Source organism: Manis pentadactyla, chromosome 7 (genome assembly GCF_030020395.1).
Source record: "Manis pentadactyla isolate mManPen7 chromosome 7, mManPen7.hap1, whole genome shotgun sequence".
Lineage (NCBI taxonomy): Eukaryota > Metazoa > Chordata > Mammalia > Pholidota > Manidae > Manis > Manis pentadactyla.
The window spans coordinates 60359908-60381266 of NC_080025.1; the positions used below are offsets into that span (position 1 = coordinate 60359908).

At 38.6% G+C, this 21359-nt stretch overlaps 1 protein-coding gene across 1 annotated transcript in view; it reads left to right on the forward strand.

Annotated features, from left to right (window-relative positions):
- Positions 1 to 15960: 15960 nt before the first annotated feature.
- FBXL13 (F-box and leucine rich repeat protein 13) overlaps positions 15961 to 21359 on the forward strand; it is a 234634-nt gene continuing 229235 nt past the window's right edge. Inside the window, 1 exon segment of the mRNA XM_057504965.1 lies at positions 15961 to 16311. Within this exon segment, the coding sequence (XP_057360948.1) occupies positions 16244 to 16311 (68 nt within the window). The 5' untranslated portion in view covers positions 15961 to 16243.

The window sequence follows — 21359 nt, forward strand, 5'->3', positions numbered from 1 at the left end:
AACATAATAAAGGCCATATATGATAAATCCACAGCCAACATCATACTTAACAGCGAGAAGCTGAAAGCTTTTCCTCTGAGATCAGGAAAAAGACAGGGATGCCCACTCTCCCCACTGTTATTCAACATACTACTGGAGGTCCTAGCCATAGCAATTAGACAAAACAAAGAAATACAAGGCATCCAGATTGGTAAAGAAGAAGTCAAGCTGTCACTATTTGCAGATGACATGATATTGTACATAAAACACCCTAAGGACTCCATGCCAAAACCACTATAACTAATATTGGAATTCAGCAAAGTTGCAGGATACAAAATTAACACACAGAAATCTGTGGCTTTCCTATACACTAACAATGAACTAACAGAAAGAGAAATCAGGAAAACAATTCCATTCACAGTTGCATCAAAAAGAATAAAATACCTAGGAATAAACCTAACCAAGGAATTGAAAGACCTATATCCTGAAAACTGCAAGACACTCTAAAGATGAATTAAAGAGGACACTAACAAATGGAAACTCATCCCATGTGCTTGGCTAGGAAGAATTAATATTGTCAAAATGCTCATCCTGCCAAAAGCAATCTACAGATTCAATGCAATCCCTGTCAATTTACCAACAGCATTCTTCAACGAACTGGAACAAATAATTCAAAAATTCACATGGAACAACCAAAGACCCCAAATAGCTAAAGCACTCCTGAGAAGAAAGAATAAAGTTGGGGGGGCAGTAATCTCGCTTCCCAACTTAAAGCTCCACTACAAACCACAGTAATCAGGACAGTTTGGTACTGGCACAAAAACAGACCCACAGTCCAGTGGAACAGAATAGAGACTGCAGACATTAACCCAAACATATATGGTCAATTAATACATGATAAAGGAGCCACGGACATACAATGGGGAAATGACAGCCTCTTCAACAGTTGGTGTTGGCAAAACTGGACAGCTGCATGTAAGAGAATGAAACTGGATCACTGTCTAACCCCATACACAAAAGTAAATTCGAAATGGATCAAAGACCTGAATGTAAGTCATGACACCATAAAACTCTTATATAACAAAACATAGGCAAAAATCTCTTGGACATAAACATGAGCGACTTCTTCAAGAACATATCTCCCTGGGCAAGGGAAACAAAAGCAAAAATGAACAAGTGGGACTACATCAAGCTGAAAAGCTTCTGTACAGCAAAGGACACCATCAATAGAACAAAAAGGCATCCTACAGTATGGGAAAATATATTCATAAATGAAAGGTCTGATAAAGGGCTGACGTCCAAAGTATATAAAGAACTCACGCACCTCAACAAATAAAAAGCAAATAATCTAATTTAAAAATGGGCAGAAGTGCTGAAGAGACACTTCTCCAAAGAAGAAATTCAGATGGCCAACAGACACATGAAAAGATGCTCCACATCGCTAGTCATCAGAGAAATGCAAATTAAAACCACAATGAGATATCACCTCACATCAGTAAAGATGGCCACCATCCAAAAGTCAAGCAACAAACAAATGTTGGCGAGGATGTGGAGAAAGGGGAACCCTCCTACACTGCTGGTGGGAATGTAAGTTAGTTCAACCATTGTGGAAAGCAGTATGGTGGTTCCTCAAAAAGCTTAAAATAAAAATATCATTTGACCCAGGAATTCCACTTCTAGGAATTTACCCTAAGAATACAGCAGCCCAGTTTGAAAAAGACAGATGCACCCCTATGTTCATCACAGCACTATTTACAATAGTCATGAAATGGAAGCAACCTGAGTGTCCATCAGTAGATGAATGGGTAAAGAAGATGTGGTACATATACACAATGGAATATTATTCAGCTATAAGAAGAAAACAAATCCTACCATTTGCAACAACATGGATGGAGCTAGAGGGTATTATGCTCAGTGAAATAAGCCAGGCAGAGAAAGACAAGTACCAAATGATTTCACTCATCTGTGGAGCATAAGAACAAAGAAAAAAACTGAAGGAACAAAACAGCAGCAGAATCACAGAACCTAAGAATGGACTAACAGTTACCAAAGGTAAAGGGACTGGGGATGATGGGTGGGAAAGGAGGGATAAGTGGGGGGAAACAAGAAAGGGGGCATTAAGATTAGCATGTATAATGTGGGGGGAGGGCTGTGCAACACTAAGAAGACAAGTAATGATTCTACAGCATCTTACCATGCTGACGGACCGTGACTGTAATGGGGTTTGTGGGGGGGACTTGGTGAAGGGGGGAGTCTATTAAACATAATGTTTCTCATGTAATTGTAGATTAATGATACCAAAAAAAGAGATCAGTGTTGTATTTGTATCAATTTCTCCTTGAAACTAGTGTGTTATTTGCGTATGTATGTTCATTGAATCAGATCATATGCCATTGAAACACAGCTTAAAACAGAGGGCCTGAACATTTTTCTGTCCCCAGTGTACATGAGGGATAAGACATACTCTCAGTAGTAATAGTGACTCATCATATCAGTAATTCCTAAAGAGGGTGGGAGTGAGGGACCACTAAGGAAAGTGGGGGAATGAGCATAAGTAATTTTTAGAAGCCTCACAGGTGAGTCTAATGGTCTCTGGAGGAAGGACCAGTGGCCTAAAAGAGGAGTGTCAATTGTAACTAAATGTTGGAAAAGTTACTTTGCAACTAATTCATTATTTAGACATTCCCACTCTTTAACTTTAGAAACCATCTCCCATGGCAACATTTTTTATTTTATTTCCAGACTCAAAGCTAATCTTAATGCAACTGGCCTCACAAACTGTGTGGGCAAGAACTTTCCACTGCTTCTCCCTCTCCAGTTATAACTGCAGGTATCTGTGCAGCTGGGAAATTGGTGTGAGTGCCTGGAAACAGTGTTCTTCTCTGAGGTCCTCTATGTCCTGCTGCCTTACTTTTTTTCTTTTTTTAAATCTTTTATTAAGGTATTATTGATATACACTCTTATGACGGTTTCACATGAAAAAACAATGTGGTTACTAGATTTACACATATTATCAAGTCTCCACCCATACCCCAATGCAGTCACTGTCCATCAGTGCAGCAAGATGCCACAGATTCGCTATTTGCTTTCTCTGCGTTACACTGTTTTCCCTGTGATGCCCCACACCATGTGTACTAAACATAATACCCCTTAATCCCCTTCTCCCTCTTTCCCCACTTGCCCTCCCACACCCCTCCCTTTGGGTAACGACTAGTTCATTCTTGGAGTCTCTGAGTCTGCTGCTATTTTGTTCCTTCAGTTTTGCTTCGTTGTTATACTCCACAAATGAAGGGAATCATTTGGCACTTGTCTTTCTCTGCCTGGCTTATTTCACTGAGCATAATATCCTCCAGCTCCATCCATGTTGTTGCAAATGGTATGATTTGTTTCTTTCTTATGGCTGAACAGTATTCCATTGTGTATAGGTACCACAACTTTTTTATCCATTCATCTACTGATGGACACTTAGGTTGCTCCCATATCTTGGCTATTGTAAAAAGTGCTGAAATAAACACAGGGGTGCATATGTCTTTTTGAATCTGAAAAGTTGTATTCTTTGGGCAAATTCCAAGGTGTGGGATTCCTGGGTCAAATGGTATTTCTATTTTTAGTTTTTTGAGGCACCTCCACAATGGTTGAACTAGCTTACATTCCCACTTGCAGTGTAGGAAGGAGGGTTCCCCTTTCTCAGAATCCTCACCAGCATTTGTTGTTCTTAGTCTTTTTGATGCTGGCCATCCTTACGGGTGTGAGGTGATACCTCATTGTGGTTTTTAATTTGCATTTCCCTGATGATTAGTGATGTGGAGCATCTTTTCATGCGTCTGTTGGCCATCTGAATTTCTTCTTTGCAGAAGTGTCTCTTCATATCCTCTGCCTATTTGTTAATCAGGTTATTTGCTTTTTGGGTGTGGAGGCGTGAAAGTTCTTTATATATTTTGGATGTTAACCCCTTGTCGGATATGTCATTTACAAATATATTCTCCCACACTGTAGGATGCCTTTTTGTTCTGTTGATGGTGTCCTTTGCTGTACAGAAACTTTTTAGTGTGATGTAATCCCATGAGTTCATTTTTGCTTTTGCTTCCCTTGCTCAAGGAGATGTGTTCAGGAAGAAGTTGTTCATGCTTATATTTAGGAGATTTTTGCATATGTTGTCTCCTAAGAGTTTTATGGTTTCATGACTTACATTCAGGTATTTGATCCATTTTGAGTTTACTTCTGTGTATAGGGTTAAGCAGTAATCCAGTCTCACTCTCTTGTATGTAGCTGTCCAGTTTTGCCAACACCAGCTGTTGAAGAGGTTGTCATTTCCCAATTGTATATCCATGGCTCCTTTATCATATATTAATTGACCACACATTGTTGGGTTTATATCAGGGCTCTCTAGTCTGTTCCATTGGTCTGTGGTTCTGTTATTGTACCAGTACCAAATTGTCCTGATTACTGTGGCTTTATAGTAGAGCTTGAAGTTGGGGAGCATAACACCCCCAGCTTTACTCTTCCTTCTCAGGATTGCTTTGGCTATTCAGGGTCTTTTCTGGTTCCATATGAATTTTAGAATGATTTTCCCTTGTTTGTTGAAGAATGCTGTTGGTATTTGGACAGGAATTGCATTGAATCTATGGATTACTTTAGGCAGGATGGCCATTTTGACAATATTAATTCTTCCTATCCATGAGTACGGGATGAGTTTCCATTTATTGGTATCTTCTTTAATTTCTCTCATGAGTGTGTTGTTGTTTTCAGAGTATAGGTCTTACATTTCCTTGGTTAGGTTTATTCCTAGGTGTTCTATTGTTTTCTTTTCTTTGATGTTATAAATAATTCTTTTTTATCATTAATCTACAATTACATGAAGAACATTATGTTTACTAGGCTTTCCCCTTCACCAAGCACCCCCCATACACCCAATCACACTGTCCATCAGCATAGAATCACTACTTGTCTTCCCTGTGTTGCACAGCCCTCCCCATGTCCCTTTTCTATCATAATACCCCCTTTTCTTCCCCCACTCCCCTTATCCCTCCCTTCCCACCCATCATCCCCAGTACCTTTCCCTTTGGTAACAGTGAGTCCATTCTTGGGTTCTGTGATTCTGCTGCTATTTTGTTCTTTCAGTTTTTCTTTGTTCTTATACTCCACATATGAGTGAAATCATTTGATACTTGTCTTTTTCTGCCTGGCTTATTTCACTGAGCATAATACCTTCTAGCTCCATCCATGTTGTTGCAAATGGTAGGATTTGTTTTCTTCTTATGGCTGAATAATATTCCATTGTGTATATGTACCACGTCTTCTTTATCCATTCATCTACTGACAGACACTTAGGTTGCTTCCATTTCTTGGCTATTGTAAATAGTGCTGCAATAAACATAGGGGTGCATCTGTCTTTTTCAAACTGAGCTACTGCATTCTTAGGGTAAATTCCTAGAAGTGGAATTCCTGGGTCAAATAGTATGCATATTTAGAGCTTTTTGAGGAACCTCCATGCTGCTTTCTACAATGGTTGAACTAAATTACATTCCCACCAGTAGTGTAGGAGGGTTCCCTTTCTCCACAACCTCGCCAACATTTGTTGTTGTTTGTCTTTTGGATGGTAGTCATCCTTACTGGTGTGAGGTGATATCTCATTGTGGTTTTAATTTGCATTTCTCTGATGATTAGTGATATGGAGCACCTTTTCATGTGCCTGTTGACCATCTGAATTTCTTCTTTGGAGAAGTGTCTCTTCAGCTCCTCTGCCCATTTTTTAATTGGATTATTTACTTTTTATTTGTTGAGGTGCGTGAGCTCTTTATATATTTTGGATGTCAACCCTTTATTGGATATGTCATTTATGAATATATTCTCTCATACTGTAGTGTACCTTTTTGTTCTATTGATGGTGTCCTTTGCTGTACAGAAGCTTTTCAGCTTCATGTGGTCCCACTTGTTATTTTTGCTTTTGTTTCCCTTGCCTGGGGAGATATGTTCATGAAGAAGTCGCTCATGTTTATGTCAAAGAGATTTTTGCCTATGTTTTTTTCTAAGAGTTTTATGGTTTCATGATTTACATTCAGGTCTTTGATCCATTTTGAATTTCCTTTTGTGTATGGGGTTAGACAGTGATCCAGTTTCATTCTCTTACATGTAACTGTCCAGTTTTGCCAGCACCATCTGTTGAAGAGACTGTCATTTCCCCATTGTATGCCCATGGCTCCTTTATCATATATTAATTGGCTATATATGTTTGGGTTAATGTCTGAAGTCTCTATTCTGTTTCACTGGTCTGTGGCTCTGTTCTTGTGCCAGTATGAAATTGTCTTGATTACTGTGGCTTTGTAGTAGAGCTTGAAGTTGGGGAGCGAGACCCTCCCCCCACTTTATTCTTCCTTCTCAGGATTGCATTAGCTATTCAGGGTCTTTGGTGTTTCCATATGAATTTTTGAACTATTTGTTTCAGTTCGTTGAAGAATGATGTTGGTAATTTGATAGGGATTGCATCAAATCTGTATATTGCTTTGGGCAGGATGCCCATTTTGACAATATTAATTCTTCCTAGCCAGGAGGATGGGGTGAGTTTCCATTTGCTAGTGTCCTCTTTAATTTCTCTTAAGAGTGTCTTATAGTTTTCTGGGTATAGGTCTTTCACTTCTTTGGTTAGGTTTATTCCTAGGAATTTTATTCTTTTTGGTACAATTGTGAATGTAATTGTTTTCCTGATTTCTCTTTCTAGTAGTTCATTGTTAGTGTATAGGAAAGCCACAGATTTCTGTGTGTTAATTTTGTATCCTGCAACTTTGCTGAATTCTGATACCAGTTCTAGTAGTTTTGGAATGGAGTCTTTAGGGTTTTTTATGTACAGTATCATGTCATCTGCAAATAGTGACAGCTTGACTTCTTCTTTACCAATTTGGATTGGCTTTATTTCTTTGTTTTGTCTAATTACCATGGCTAGGACCTCCAGTAGTATGTTGAATAACAGTGGGGAGAGTAGGCATCCCTGTCTTGTTCCCGATCTTAGAGGAAAAGCTTTCAGCTCCTCGCTGTTCAGTATGATGTTGGCTGTGGGCTTGTCATATATGGCTTTTATTATGTTGAGGTACTTGCCTTGTAGAGTCATTTTGTTGAGAGTTTTTATCATGAATGGATGTTGAATTTTGTCGAATGCTTTTTCAGCATCTATGGAGATGATCATGTAGTTTTTGTTTTTATTTTTGTTTAGGTGGTGGATGATGTCTATGGATTTTCGAATGTTGTGCCATCCTTGCATCCCTGGGATAAATCCACTTGGTCATGGTTTATGATACTTTTGATGTAGTTTTGAATTCGGTTTACTAATATTTTATTGAGTATTTTTGCATCTACATTCATCAGGGATATTGGTCTGTAATATTCTTTTTTGGTGGGGTCTTTGCCTGGTTTTGGTTTTAGGGTGATGTTGGTTTCATAGAATGAGTTTGGGAGTATTCTCTCCTCTTCTATTTTTTGGAAAACTTTATGGATAATGGGTATTATGTCTTCTCTGTGTGTCTGATAAAATTCCGAGGTAAATCCATCTGGCTCAGGGGTTTTGTTCCTGGATAGTTTTTTGATTACCACTTCAGTTTCTTTGCTGGTAATTGGTTTGTTTAGATTTTGTGTTTCTTCCTTGGTCAATCTTGGAAGGTTGTATTTTTCTAAGAAGTTGTCCATTTCTTCTAGGTTTTCCTAGAAGAAATCTAGGTACCCCTATAATGTGAATATTGTTCCGTTTGGATTGGTGACACAGTTCTCTTAATATTGATTAATTCCTGGAGATCCTTTTATCTCTCTCTGCATCAGCTTCTATGCATCCTGTTCTCTGATTTCTATTCCATCAATCGCCTATTATATCTTATCCATTCTGCTTATAAATCCTTCCATAGATTGTTTCATTTCTGTAATCTCCTTCTGGACATCATTCCTTAGCTCTTGCATATTTCTCTGCAGGTCCATAAGCATGGTTATGACCTTTATTTTGAATTATTTTCAGGGAGATTGGTTAGGTCTGTCTCCCCAGATTTCTTCTCAGGGGAGGATGTCTGGATTAGTCCGGTCTGTATCAAATTTTTCTGCCTTTTCATGGTGATAGAGGTAGTTGTCGGGAGCTGGCGCATGTGTTGGCTGGGAGAATGTCCCTCCTTGCTAGTTGTGACCTTCCTCTCCTGGGAGAACAGCAACCCCTTTCAGCTTGTACTGGGCAGCTGCGCACAGACGTGGTTTTTTATTCTTGCCCAGCCATTGTGAAAGAAGCTCTGCCCTGCTGCCGCAGGCTGCTCCTCCAATATGGCGGAGCAGCATCGGAGGGCAAGCTGGCGGGAGGTGTTTATCTCTGTGAGGGGCCTCTGAGCTGTGCTGCCGCCCAGGGTGTTAGGGTGCCTGGAGTTCCCTGGGATTCCCAGCTGCTGGGCTAACTAAGACATTTCCATCCAGCTGTGGGGTCCCTGGCCCTTTAAGTCTTTCAAAAAGCACTCACTTTTCTTTGTCCCAGGGGCACCGGCTGCGGGGACCCACTCGCAGGTTTCACTGTCCCATTTCCCTAGTATCCAGCACCTCATGCACTGTGTGTCTGTGTTCCCAGTGCCGAAGTCTAGGGCTGGGTGTTCAGCAGTCCTGGGCTCCCTCTCCCTCCCAGCTCTGACTCCTCTCCTCCTGCTGGGAGCTGGGATGAGAGGGCGCTTGGGTCCCGCCAGGCCGTGGCTTGTATCTTACCCCTTCGCGATGCACTGGGTTCTCGCAGGTGTGGATGTAGCCTGGCTATTTTCCTGTATCTTCTGGTCTCTCTTTAAGGGATAGTTGTATTTGTTGAATTTTCAAAAATATATATGGTTTTAGGAGGAGATTTCCGCTGCTCTACTCACACTGCCATCTTGGCTCAACCCCGTTCTATTGTTTTTGACGCAACTGTGAATGGACTTGTTTTCCTAATTTCTCTCTCTGCTAGTTCATTGTTAGTGTATAGGAATGCCACAGATTTCTGTGTATTAATTTTGTATCCTGCAACTTTTCTGAATTCCAATATTAGATCTAGTAGTTTTGGAGAGGATTCTTTAGGGTTTTTTGTGTACAATATCATGTCATCTGCAAATAGTGACAATTTAACTTCTTCTTTGCCGATCTGGATGCCTTTTATTTCTTTGTGTTGTCTGATTGCCGTGGCTAGGACCTCCCGTACTATGTTGGATAACAGTGGGAAAAGTGCGCATCCTTGTCTTGTTCCCAATCTTAGAGGAAAAGCTTTCAGCTTCTTGCTGTTAAGTATGATGTTTGCTGTGGGTTTGTCATATATGGTCTTTATTATGTTGAGGTACTTACCCTCTATACCCATTTTGTTAAGAGTTTTTATCATGAACGGATGTTGAATTTTGCCAAATACTTTTTCAGTATCTATGGAGATGATCATGTGGTTTTTGTCCTTTTTGTTGACGTGGTGGATGATGTTGATGTATATTCGAATGTTGTACCATCCTTGCATCCCTGGAATAAATCCTGCTTGATCATGATGAATGATCTTTTTTATTTATTTTTGAATTTGATTTGCTAATATTTTGTTGAGTATTTTTGCATCTATGTTCATCAGGGATATTGGTCTGTAATTTTCTTTTTTGGTGGTGTCCTTGCCTGGTTTTGATATTAGAGTGATGCTGGCCTCATAGAATGAGTTTGGAAGTATTCCCTCTTCTTCTACTGTTTGGAAAACTTTGAGGATGGGTATTAAGTCTTCACTAAATGTTTGATAAAATTCAGAGGTGAAGCCATGTGGTCCAGGGGTTTTGTTCTTAGGTAGTTTTTTGATTACCAGTTCATTGCTGGTAATTGGTCTGTTCAGATTTTCTGTTTCTTCCTTCATCAGCCTTGGAAGGTTGTATTTTTCTAGAAAGTCGTCCATTTGTTCTCGGTTATCCAGTTTGTTAGCATGTAATTTTTCATAGTATTCTCTAATAATTCTTTGTATTTCTATGGTGTCTGTAGTGATATTTCCTTTCTCATTTCTGATTGTGTTTATGTGAGTAGACTCTCTTTTTTTCTTGATAAGTCTGGCTAGGGGTTTATCTATTTTGTTTATTTTCTCAAAGAACCAGCTCTTGCTTTCATTGATTCTTTCTATTGTTTCATTCTTCTCAATTTTATTTACCACTGTTCTAATCTTTATTATATCCCTCCTAGTGACTTAGAGCCTCATTTGTTCTTCTTTTGCTAGTTTCATTAATTGTGAGTTTAGATTCTTTTACTAGTTTTGTGAACTGCTCATATGGGTTTGTTCTTCTTTCCTGAGGTAGGCCTGTATTACAATATACTTTCCTCTTAGCACGGCCTTCGCTGCATCCCACATCTTTTGCGGTGTTGAATTAGTGTTGTCATTTTTCTCCATATATTGCTTGATCTCTGTTTTTTTTGGTCATTGATCCATTGGTTATTTAGGAGCATACTGTGAAGCCTCCATGTGTTTGTGGGATTTTTCATTTCCTTTGCATAATTTATTTCTAGTTTCAAACCTTTGTAGTGTGAGAAACTGGTTGGTACAATTTCAATCTTTTTGAATTTTCTGAGGCTCTTTTCCTGGCCTAGTATATGATTTTTGAAAATGTTCCATGTATACTTAAGAAGAATGTGTATTCTGTTGCTTTTGGGTGTACAGTTCTGGAGATGTCTGTTAGGTCCATCTGTTTTAATGTGTTTTTCAGTGCCTCTGTGTCCTTACTTATTTTCTGTCTTGTTGATCTGTCCTTCAGAGTGAGTGGGGTGTTGAAGTCTCCTAGAATGAATGCATTGCATTCTATTTCCTCTTTTAATTCTGTTAGTATTTGTTTCACATATGGAGTGCTCCTATGTTGGGTGCATAGATATTTATGACAGTTATATCTTCTGGTTGGAGTGACCCTTTTATCATTATGTAATGCTCTTCTTTGTCTCTTTGACTTTCTTTGTTTTGAAGTCTATTTTGTCTGATACAAGTACTGCAACTCCTGCTTTTTTCTATTAGTTGCATGGAATGTCTTCTTCCATCCCTTCACTTTTAGTCTGTGTATGTTTTTGGGTTTAAAGTGAGTCTCTTGTAGGCACCATATAGGTGGGTCTTGTTTTTTATCCATTCAGTGACTGTATGTCTTTTGATTGGTGCATTCAGTCCATTTACATTTAGGGTGATTATCAATAGGTATGTACTTATTGCCATTGCAGGCTTTAGATTCGTGGTTACCAAAGGTTCAAGGTTAACTTCCTTACTATCTGAGAGTCTAACAACTCACTTAATATGCTATTACAAACATGATCTAAAGGTTCTTTTTTTTTCTCCTCCTTTTTCTTCCTCCTCCATTCTTTATATATTAGGTATCATATTCTGTACTCTTTGTCAATCTCTTGATTGACTTTGGGGATAGTCAATTTAATTTTGCATTTGCTTAGTAATTAGCTGTTCTACTTTCTTTACTGTGGTTTTATTTCCTCTGGTAACAGCTATTAAACCTTAGGAACACTTCCATCTATAGAAGTCCCTCCAAAATAGACTGTAGAGATGGTTTGTGGAGATAAATTCTCTCAGCTTTTGCTTATCTGGAAATTGTTTAATCCCTCCTTCAAATTTAAATGATAATCTTGCCAGATAAAGTAATCTTGGTTCCAGGCCTTTCTGCTTCATTACATTAAATACATCATGCCACTCCTTTCTGGTCTGTAAGTTTTCTGCTGAAAAGTCCAATGTGCTTTCCTTCGTATGTGATCTTATTTCTCTCTCTGGCTGCTTTTACCAGTCTGTCCTTATCCTTGATCTTTGCCATTTTAATTACTATATGTCTTCATGTTGTCTTATTTGGGTCCCTTGTGTTGGGAGATCTGTGCATCTTCATGGCCTGAGAGACTATCTCCCTCACCAGATTGGGGAAGTTTTCAGCAATTACCTCTTCAAAGACACTTTATATCCATTTTTCTCTCTTCTTCTTCTGGTACCCCTATAATATGAATATTGTTTCATTTGGATTTGTTACACAGTTCTCTCAATATTCTTTCATTCTTAGAGATTCTTTTTTCTTTCTGTTTCTCAGCTTCTTTATATTCCTATTCTCTAGTTTCTATTTCATTTATTATCTCCTACACTATATCTAGTCTGCTTTTAATACCCTCCATCGTGCTCTTCAATGATTGGATCTACATCTGGAATTCATTCCTGAGTTCTTGAATATCTTTCTGGACCTCCATTAGCATGTTAATAATTTTTATTTTGAATTCCCTTTCAGGAAGAGTCATGAGGTCCATGTCATCTTTCTCGGGTTATATTAATTTTACTCTGTATGAGGTTCCTTTGGTGTTTCATATTTGTGTATGGCACCCTCTTGTGCCCAGAAGCTCTACTCTCTGGAGTTGCTCTGCCCCTGAAGCATTGTTGGGGGTTGCAGGGGAGTGGTATTGGTGCCTGAGGGTAGGAAAGAGATGTTTCCTGCTTCCCTGCTGCTATGCCTGTCTCCACTGCCTTAACCAGTGGGCTGCGCACACAGGTATAAGCCTCTATGCTTTGCGCTTGTAGTTGCTGTTGGTAGATCTTCCCTCTGGCTGGCCTAATGACAGGGTAGGGTTTGCTGGTTTGCAAGCCATGGGGGGCTGGCTGGTAGAAAGGCACAGTAGGCCATGTATCACGGATGGGTCCTTTGAGCTTTGTAGCCAGCCAGGGAGCTGGAGCACCTGAAGATTGTGAAAGCTCCCAACCTGCTGGGCAGAGTGAACCCAGACAATTTTGTCTACCTGTCCTTTCTCCTGAGCAGTAAGCTCTGTGCAATCCTTGCCCCTTTAGCAGCTCTCTTGCTAAGGGCTTACTTGTTATGAAGTCTCTCAGACTGGCCACCTTTCTTTTGTCCCAGAGCCACCAGACATGGATCCCTGCTTTCCACAAGTGGCTGGAATCTCAGTCTTTCCAGGAATTCTGCCTGTCTTAGCTTTCTGACCCCCTAATCATGAGAGTACCATGCAAGCACCATGAAATGTAGGTTTGTGCTCCCAGAGCAGATCTCTGGCATTAGGTATTCAGCAGCCCCAAGCCCCCATTTCCTCCTCACTCCATTTCTATTCCTCCCGCCAGTGAACTGGGGTGAGGGAAGGGCTTGGGTCCCACCAGGCCACAGCTTTTGTATGCTACCCTGTTCCATAAGGTCTGATCTTTTCTCCAGGTGTATGCAGTCTGGAGCAGTTGCTCTCTCAGGATTAGTTGTATTAATTATATTTTCATATTATATATGGTTTTAGGAGGAAGCCTGTCTCACCTCTCATGCTGCCATCTTTAATCCTGTCTCCTGGTGCCTTACTTTTTATCCAGCAATTTCTCCATAGAGTTGTTGTCCGAATTCTTTACCCTCCATATGTAGAAGCCAGATGGCAGAGAATTGGCCGGCATCCAGGCAGTTTTCCAAAGCAGTCAATCAATCCATACATATCTGTGAGTTCCTACTCTGTGCAATACACTGCCAGGTGGAATAAAATGATGAGGGAAACAGTATTTTCTAAGCACAACCTGTTAACCAATATACAATGGTCTATGAAGACTAGAGAGCAAGGGGCTGGCATGTCAACAGTGAAGACACTGAGCCGGGAAGCAGAACCATGAAGTGTGCATACTGGCTTGTGCCCCATGGTTATACCCACCTGCAGGGCTGCTGGGTGGCAGTGTGGAGGGGGACACATGCCCTGTCCCAAGTGTGGGCTAGGGCAGTACTGGGCTGGAGAACTTGCTGCAGGTCATTCCTTCGGAGATGCTCTCTTTAAGCTGTTTTTCCCTGTGGAGAAAATAAGAGGATGGCAACAATGAGGAAAAATTGTGGCTATTTTAATTCTATTGTGGTTTTTTTTCTTTTTAACTTTGAGAAAAATATATGTGAAATTACAATAAGAATTTAGGGGAAGAAACTCCTGAAAAAGTAGCATGACAAACTCCTCCAGCACACCATGAATTAATGAGGACTTAACTTCAGTTAACAATAGAATAAAAAGAATACTTTTATGCTGATTTAGAGTTGATCATTGGAAGAAAACTCAAGTTCACGTGTTACTGGCTGTAGTATAATATTTCTTTTCAAAGTCATTATTACCATAATGTTTTGAACTACATTCATTTCATTATGTAATGTGTGGGTACTCATTTTTGTGAACTATGCCATTTATTGTAGATCTTTATATAGCATTTTCCAGGTTATATCTCCAAAGACAGGTTTAGGTTTAGGAAATTTAGGGGCCAACAGGAGAGCTGAAAAATTGTTAAGGAGATAAAGTTTGTCTTTACCTCTGCCACACTATTCCTTTCCTGGCTTTGTCCTCCCTGCTATTATATCCCCAATACCCTTACTTCACTCGTGAGGATTCCTTTCCCCCATAAAAATCAGAATTTAGTGAAGAATGACTTCAGTGATTTACATTCTCCCTCACCACAAGCATAATTTGCATATAATCCCCACCAAATTGAGGATTTCCAAATGTCACTGAATATGGGGCAGAATATCAGGGGGGCCTATAGATATTTGCTATATGCCAAAAATAAATTCATGATTAACATTTGTAGGCTGTACCTGTTAACAAAGCATTTACAGCAAGGTGCAAAAGAGAAAAGAGAAAAACATTTGCCTCAGAAAGGTAGAATTCAGAATTCTGAAAGTTTGTTATAGATTTTAAGCAAACTTATTTCCACACCAGATAGATGTAACCACGTTTGTAAATTTATATAGTAAACAGGGTGGCAATAACATAAGAGAAAAACATACATCATTGGCATGTAATAGTAGCCATGCATGTATAATAAATGTGTGAATATGATCTTTACTCATTAAAGAAAGTACAGAGGTATAGAGGATTTCATCACTTCTGTTAGCTCACGAATTAATGTGAGCTATTGTGGATAGTTGCAAGTGGTATATTTTCATCTCTTTCAATATATTTCACAGTTTAGACTTTTAATTTATGTAATTCTCCTATTCCTGCTTAGTATGTGAGGCATTCCTGCCTGCATTTCTTTTTAGAAAAAAAAATCTACGTTTACATTCTTGAAAAGCAAAATTATTTAGTTTAATAGTGATCAGCAGACCTGCAATTCTATGCTTCTATCAATATAGCTGAATATATAATGTCAAAGTACTGGCCTTAAAATGCTTTAAAGTAAGTGCAAATAATGGAAAAATTTTAAGCTTGGATTTTTAACTTCTAAAAAACAGGTAATAGGCAGTACCTATGAATAAATGTAACCAAAGAGACAAAAGACCTATATTCTGAAAACTATAAGACATTGATTTAAGAAATTGAAGAAGACACAAATAAATGGAAAACTATTCCATGCTAATAGATAGGAAAAAGTAATATATTGTTAAAATGGCCACACTGTGCAAAGCAATCTATAGATTCAATGCAATCTACATCAAAATACTAACGTCATTTTTCACTGAACTAGAGCAAATCATCCTAAAAATTGTGTGGAACCACAACACAACACAACAAAACAAAACAAAAAAACCCAAGTAGCCCAAAAATCTTGAGAAAGAACAAAGCTGAGGTTGTCACACTCCTTGATTTCAAACTATACTACAAAGCTACAGTGATTAAAACAGTATGGTGCTGACACAAGAATAAATACATAGGTCAGTGAAATAGGATAGAGAGCCTAGAAATAAACCTAAATGTCCATTGTTAGATGAATGGATAAAGAAGATAAACACAGTGGAATACTATTCAGTTCAGAAAAAAGACATCTTGCCATTTGCAACAACCTGGATGGACCTAAAATGTCTTATGCTAAATTAAATAAGAAAGACAAATACTTTACGATTTCATTTATATGTGGAACCTGAAAAACAAAATGAATGAACAAAAAAACAAAACTAAATAGACTCATAAACACAAAGAACAGACTGGTGATTGCCACAGGAGGGGTGGGGTGGGGGGTGAGTGAAATAGGTGAAGGGAAAAAAGAATAGTGAGAATGTTTGGTATATTGACTGGGCAGTGATTACATGAGTGTAAACGTGTCAAAATTCAACAAACTGTATACTAAGATATGTGTACTTTATTGTATGTACCTCATTATAACAAACTAAAAATTAGAAAAAATAGGTAATAGGTATACACAATAAATTCCAAAATATATAAATGGTATATAGTTCATTTTCTTCCTGTCTCCCTGCTGCCCAATTCTGCTTCCCTGATGAAAACATTGTTCTTATTTTCCTGTGTATCTTCCAGAGGTAGCCTGTGTGTTCCATTTTTTAATCATGTTTCATTTATTTATTTATTTTAGATGACTCTAGAATTTATGATAAAAGCATATACTTTTTATACTGGACATTTAGTGAAGACCCACTTTTGGTAAGAATGCAATTTTTATATACTGTTTCTTCTTCTTTGTGTTCTTAATATTCTCCATATGAAGAACAACTCACCCACTTTTTCCCAGTTGTGCTGATTCTATTTATTCGTGTTTCCACCATTTTGTATTACATATTTCTTTTATATTTAATCAGCTTTTAGGTAGCTAAAATATGTTCTTTACCTCTTTAAGGTATTACTTTTTTGTTTTGTTTTTCTTTTTTTAGTAAAACTTCAATATTTAATGTAGAGGTCCACAGTCCCTTACCTGAAATCCTTGGAGCCACTTATGATTTGGAATTTAGATTCCTTTTTTTTTTGAGAGGGTTTCTCTCATATTTATTGATCAAATGGTTGTTAACAACAAAAAAATTCTGTATTGGGGACTCAATGCTCAATGCACAATCATTAATCCAGCCCAAGCCTAATTCTCATCAGTCTCCAATCTTCTGAAGCATAACGAACAAGTTCTTACATGGTGAACAAATTCTTACATAGTGAATAAGTTCTTACATGGTGAACAGTACAAGGGCAGTCATCACAGAAGCTTTTGGTTTTGATCACGCATTATGAACTATAAACCATCAGGTCAAACATGAATATTTGTTTGATTGTTATACTTGATTTATATGTGAATCCCATATTTCTCCATTATTATTATTATTATTATTATTATTATTATTATTTTAATTAAAATGCTGAAGTGGTAGATAGATGCAAGATAAAGGTAGAAAACATAGTTTAGTGTTGTAGGAGAGCAAATGTAGATGATCAGGTGTGTGCCTGTAGACTAAGTGTTAATCCAAGCTAGACAAGGGCAACAAAACATCCACGGATGCAGAAGATTTCTCTCAAAACAGGGGGGGTGAGTTTCTAAGCCTCTCCTCTGTTGATCCCCAATTTCTCACCTGATGGCCCCCCTGTGACTGTGCCTGTCTTAGGTTGTTCCTCCCTTGAGGAATCTTACCCGTCTCTGGCTAACCAGTCATCTTCCGGGGCCAGACAGGGAAATGTAAAGTTGGTAAGTGAGAGAGAAGCAATATTGTTTGAAAAGGTTAGCTCTTTACTTCTTTGCAGATTTATGCCCTGTGGCTTCTATGCCCAGCATTTGTCTTGAGGTATCTTTACCACTTGGAAGAATCATGATACTCGGTAAATTCGATATGAGGCACGAATTCTATTTAAGGGTTGTAATTAGGAAGGAAGAAGAAAAGCTATAGAAGTAGCAGACGGAAGAAAATATGGGAAGATTGATTATTTCTTTGACATATCTTCTTGTAGAGTAACTTAAGCATGTATAGGTTTTAAACTACTAATTAAATTGCACACACACATTAACATAATAGGAATACAGTTACATAACCAAAGCAGACCTATAATTACCAGCCATCTCCAGTAAAACCAAGAAAACCAGTTAGGCTTCCTAGGCATTTGTGAAAATTTATCTATGATATGATGGATATTGTCCAACTGAACTTGAACAGTCTGAGAGAAATCAGAGAAGTTAAAACATCCAATTCCTGGGAACTGATAACATCCCATGTGTTCTTTTAACAGTAGATAGTCTATAGTCACAAGATTTTGGAGCACTGCAACTTGCACTTCTCCTAATTCTTGGTTGAGTTCCAACAGTATAAATCCAGTCAAATTTGTTGTTTTAATGTATGCACAGGCCAGATTAGATATCTCCTTCTTCATTCCCATGGCAAGTCCAGGAACTGGTGGGATGAATGCGCTGCAACTGTAGCAGCGCCTGGATCTTTGTTGAGATTTTTTGATGATCATCTTCTGGTATGACTCTTCCAGAGAGTGTGATGTTGGAAGTTCTTCTTCATATCGTATCTTAGTTCATTTTCTGGGTAGCCCAATTAGGCTTTGATCCTCTGTATAAACACAAACAGACCCTTTGCCCACACTTTGATATGCGCTTTATACCATTGTGTAGAACTCATTGGAGGTCACTGCACAGGAACTGCTTTTTTTTTTATTTTAAGAGAAAGGAATATTATCAGAAAACTGTACCTCCATAGCTGATCATCTGACACCCTTTAAGTGATCAAAATTAAGGATATTTAAAGCATGCATTAATCATTGATTTACAGTTAGTTTTATCCTATCAGGGAGTAATCTCCCTTTTCTTTCTTTCTTTTTTTTTTGTTATCATTAATCTACACTTACATGAAGAATATTATGTTTACTAGGCTCTCCCCTATACCAGGTCACCCCTATAAACCCCTTTACAGTCACTGTCCATCAGCACAGCAAAATGCTGTAGAATCACCACTTGTCTTCTCTGCACTGTACAGCCCTCCCCTTTCTCCCCCCCATTATGCATGCTAATCTTAATAACCCCCTTATTCTTCCCCCCCCTTATCCCTCCCTACCCACCCATCCTCCCCAGTCCCTTTCACTTTGGTACCTGTTAGTCCATTCTTGGCTTCTGTGATTCCGCTGCTGTTTTGTTCCTTCAGTTTTTCCTTTGTTCTTATACTCCACAGATGAGTGAGATCATTTGGTATTTCTCTTTCTCCGCTTGGCTTATTTCACTGAGCATAATACCCTCCAGCTCCATCCATGTTCCTGCAAATGGTAGGATTGGCCCTCTTCTTATGGCTGGGTAATATTCCATTGTGTATATGTACCACATCTTCTTTATCCATTCACCTACCGATGGACATTTAGGTTGCTTCCAATGCTTGACTATTGCAAATAGTGCTGCAATAAACATAGGGGTGCATCTGTCTTTTTCAAACTTGATTGCTGCGTTCTTAGGGTAAATTCCTAGAAGTGGAATTCCTGGGTCAAATGGTAAGTCTGTTTTGAGCATTTTGAGGAACCTCCAAACTGTTTTCCACAATGGTTGAACTAATTTACATTCCCACCAGCAGTGTAGGAAGGTTCCCCTTTCTCCACAGCCTCGCCAACATTTGTTGTTGTTTGTCTTTTGGATGGTAGCCATCCTTACTGGTGTGAGGTGATACCTCATTGTAGTTTTAATTTGCATTTCTCTGATAATTAGCGATGTGGAGTATCTTTTCATGTGTCTGTTGGCCATCTGTATTTCTTTTTTGGAGAACTGTCTGTTCAGTTCCTTTGCCCATTTTTTAATTGGGTTATTTGTTTTTTGTTTGTTGAGGCGTGTGAGCTCTTCATATATTTTGGACATCAAGCCTTTATCGGATCTGTCATTTTCAAATATATTCTCCCATACTGTAGGGTTCCTTTTTGTTCTATTGATGGTGTCTTTTGCTGTACAGAAGCTTTTCAGCTTAATATAGTCCCACTTGTTCAGTTTTTGCTCCTGTTTTCCTTGCCCGGGGAGATATGTTCAAGAAGAGGTCACTCATGTTTATGTCTAAGAGGTTTTTGCCTATGTATTTTCCAAGAGTTTAATGGTTTCATGACTTACATTCAGGTCTTTGATCCATTTTGAGTTTACTTTTGTATATGGGGTTAGACAATGGTCCAGTTTCATTCTCCTACGTGTAGCTGTTCAGTTTTGCCAGCACAATCTGTTGAAGAGACTGTCATTTTGCCATTGTATGTCCATGGCTCCCTTATCAAATATTAATTGACCATATATGTTTGGGTTAATGTCTGGAGTCTCTAGTCTGTTCCACTGATCTGTGGCTCTGTTCTTGTGCCAGTACCAAATTGTCTTGATTACTATGGCTTTATAGTAGAGCTTGAAGTTGGGGAGTGAGATCCTCCCTACTTTATTCTTCTTTCTCAGAATTCTCAGAATTGCTTTGGCTATTCGGGTTCTTTGGTGTTTCCATATGAATTTTTGAATTATTTGTTCTGGTTCATTGAAGAATGTTGCTGGTAATTTGATAGGGATTGCATCAAATCTGTATATTGCTTTGGGCAGGATGGCCATTTTGACGATATTAATTCTTCCTAGCCACGAGCATGGGATGAGTTTCCATTTGTTAGTGTCCCCTTTAATTTCTCTTAAGAGTGACTTGTAGTTTTCAGAGTATAGGTCTTTCACTTCTTTGGTTAGGTTTATTCCTAGGTATTTTATTCTTTTTGATGGAATTGTGAATGGAATTGTTTTCCTGACTTCTCTTTCTATTGGTTCATTGTTAGTGTATAGGAAAGCTACCGATTTCTGTGTGTTAATTTTGTATCCTGCAACTTTGCTGTATTCCGATATCAGTTCTAGTAGTTCTGGGGTGGAGTCTTTAGGGTTTTTTATGTACGATATCATGTCATCTGCAAATAGTGACAGTTTAACTTCTTCTTTACCAATCTGGATTCCCTGTATTTCTTTGTTTTGTCTGATTGCCGTGGCTAGGACCTCCAGTACTATGTTAAATAACAGTGGGGAGAGTGGGTATCCCTGTCTAGTTCCCGATCTCAGAGGAAATGCTTTCAGCTTCTCGCTGTTCAATATAATGTTGGCTGTGGGTTTTTCATAGATGGCCTTTATTATGTTGAGGTACTTGCCCTCTATTCCCATTTTGCTGAGAGTTTTTATCATGAATGGATGTTGAACTTTGACAAATGCTTTTTCAGCATCTATGGAGATGATCATGTGGTTTTTGTCTTTCTTTTTGTTGATGTGGTGGATGATGTTGATGGATTTTTGAATGTTGTACCATCCTTGCATCCCTGGGATAAATCCTGCTTGGTCATGGTGTATGATCCTTTTGATGTATTTTTGAATTCGGTTTGCTAATATTTTGTTGAGTATTTTTGCATCTATGTTCATCAGGGATATTGGTCTGTAGTTTTCTTTTTTGGTGGGGTCTTTGCCTGGTTTTGGTATTAGGGTGATGTTGGCTTCATAGAATGAGTTTGGGAGTATTCCCTCCTCTTCGATTTTTTGGAAAACTTTAAGGAGAATGGGTTTTATGTTTTCCCTGTATGTCTGATAAAATTCTGAGGTAAATCCATCTGGCCCGGGGGTTTTGTTCTTTGGTAGTTTTTTGATTACCACTTCAATTTCGTTGCTGGTAATTGGTCTGTTTAGATTTTCTGTTTCTTTCTGGGTCAGTCTTGGAAGGTTGTATTTTTCTAGGAAGTTTTCCATTTCTCCTGGG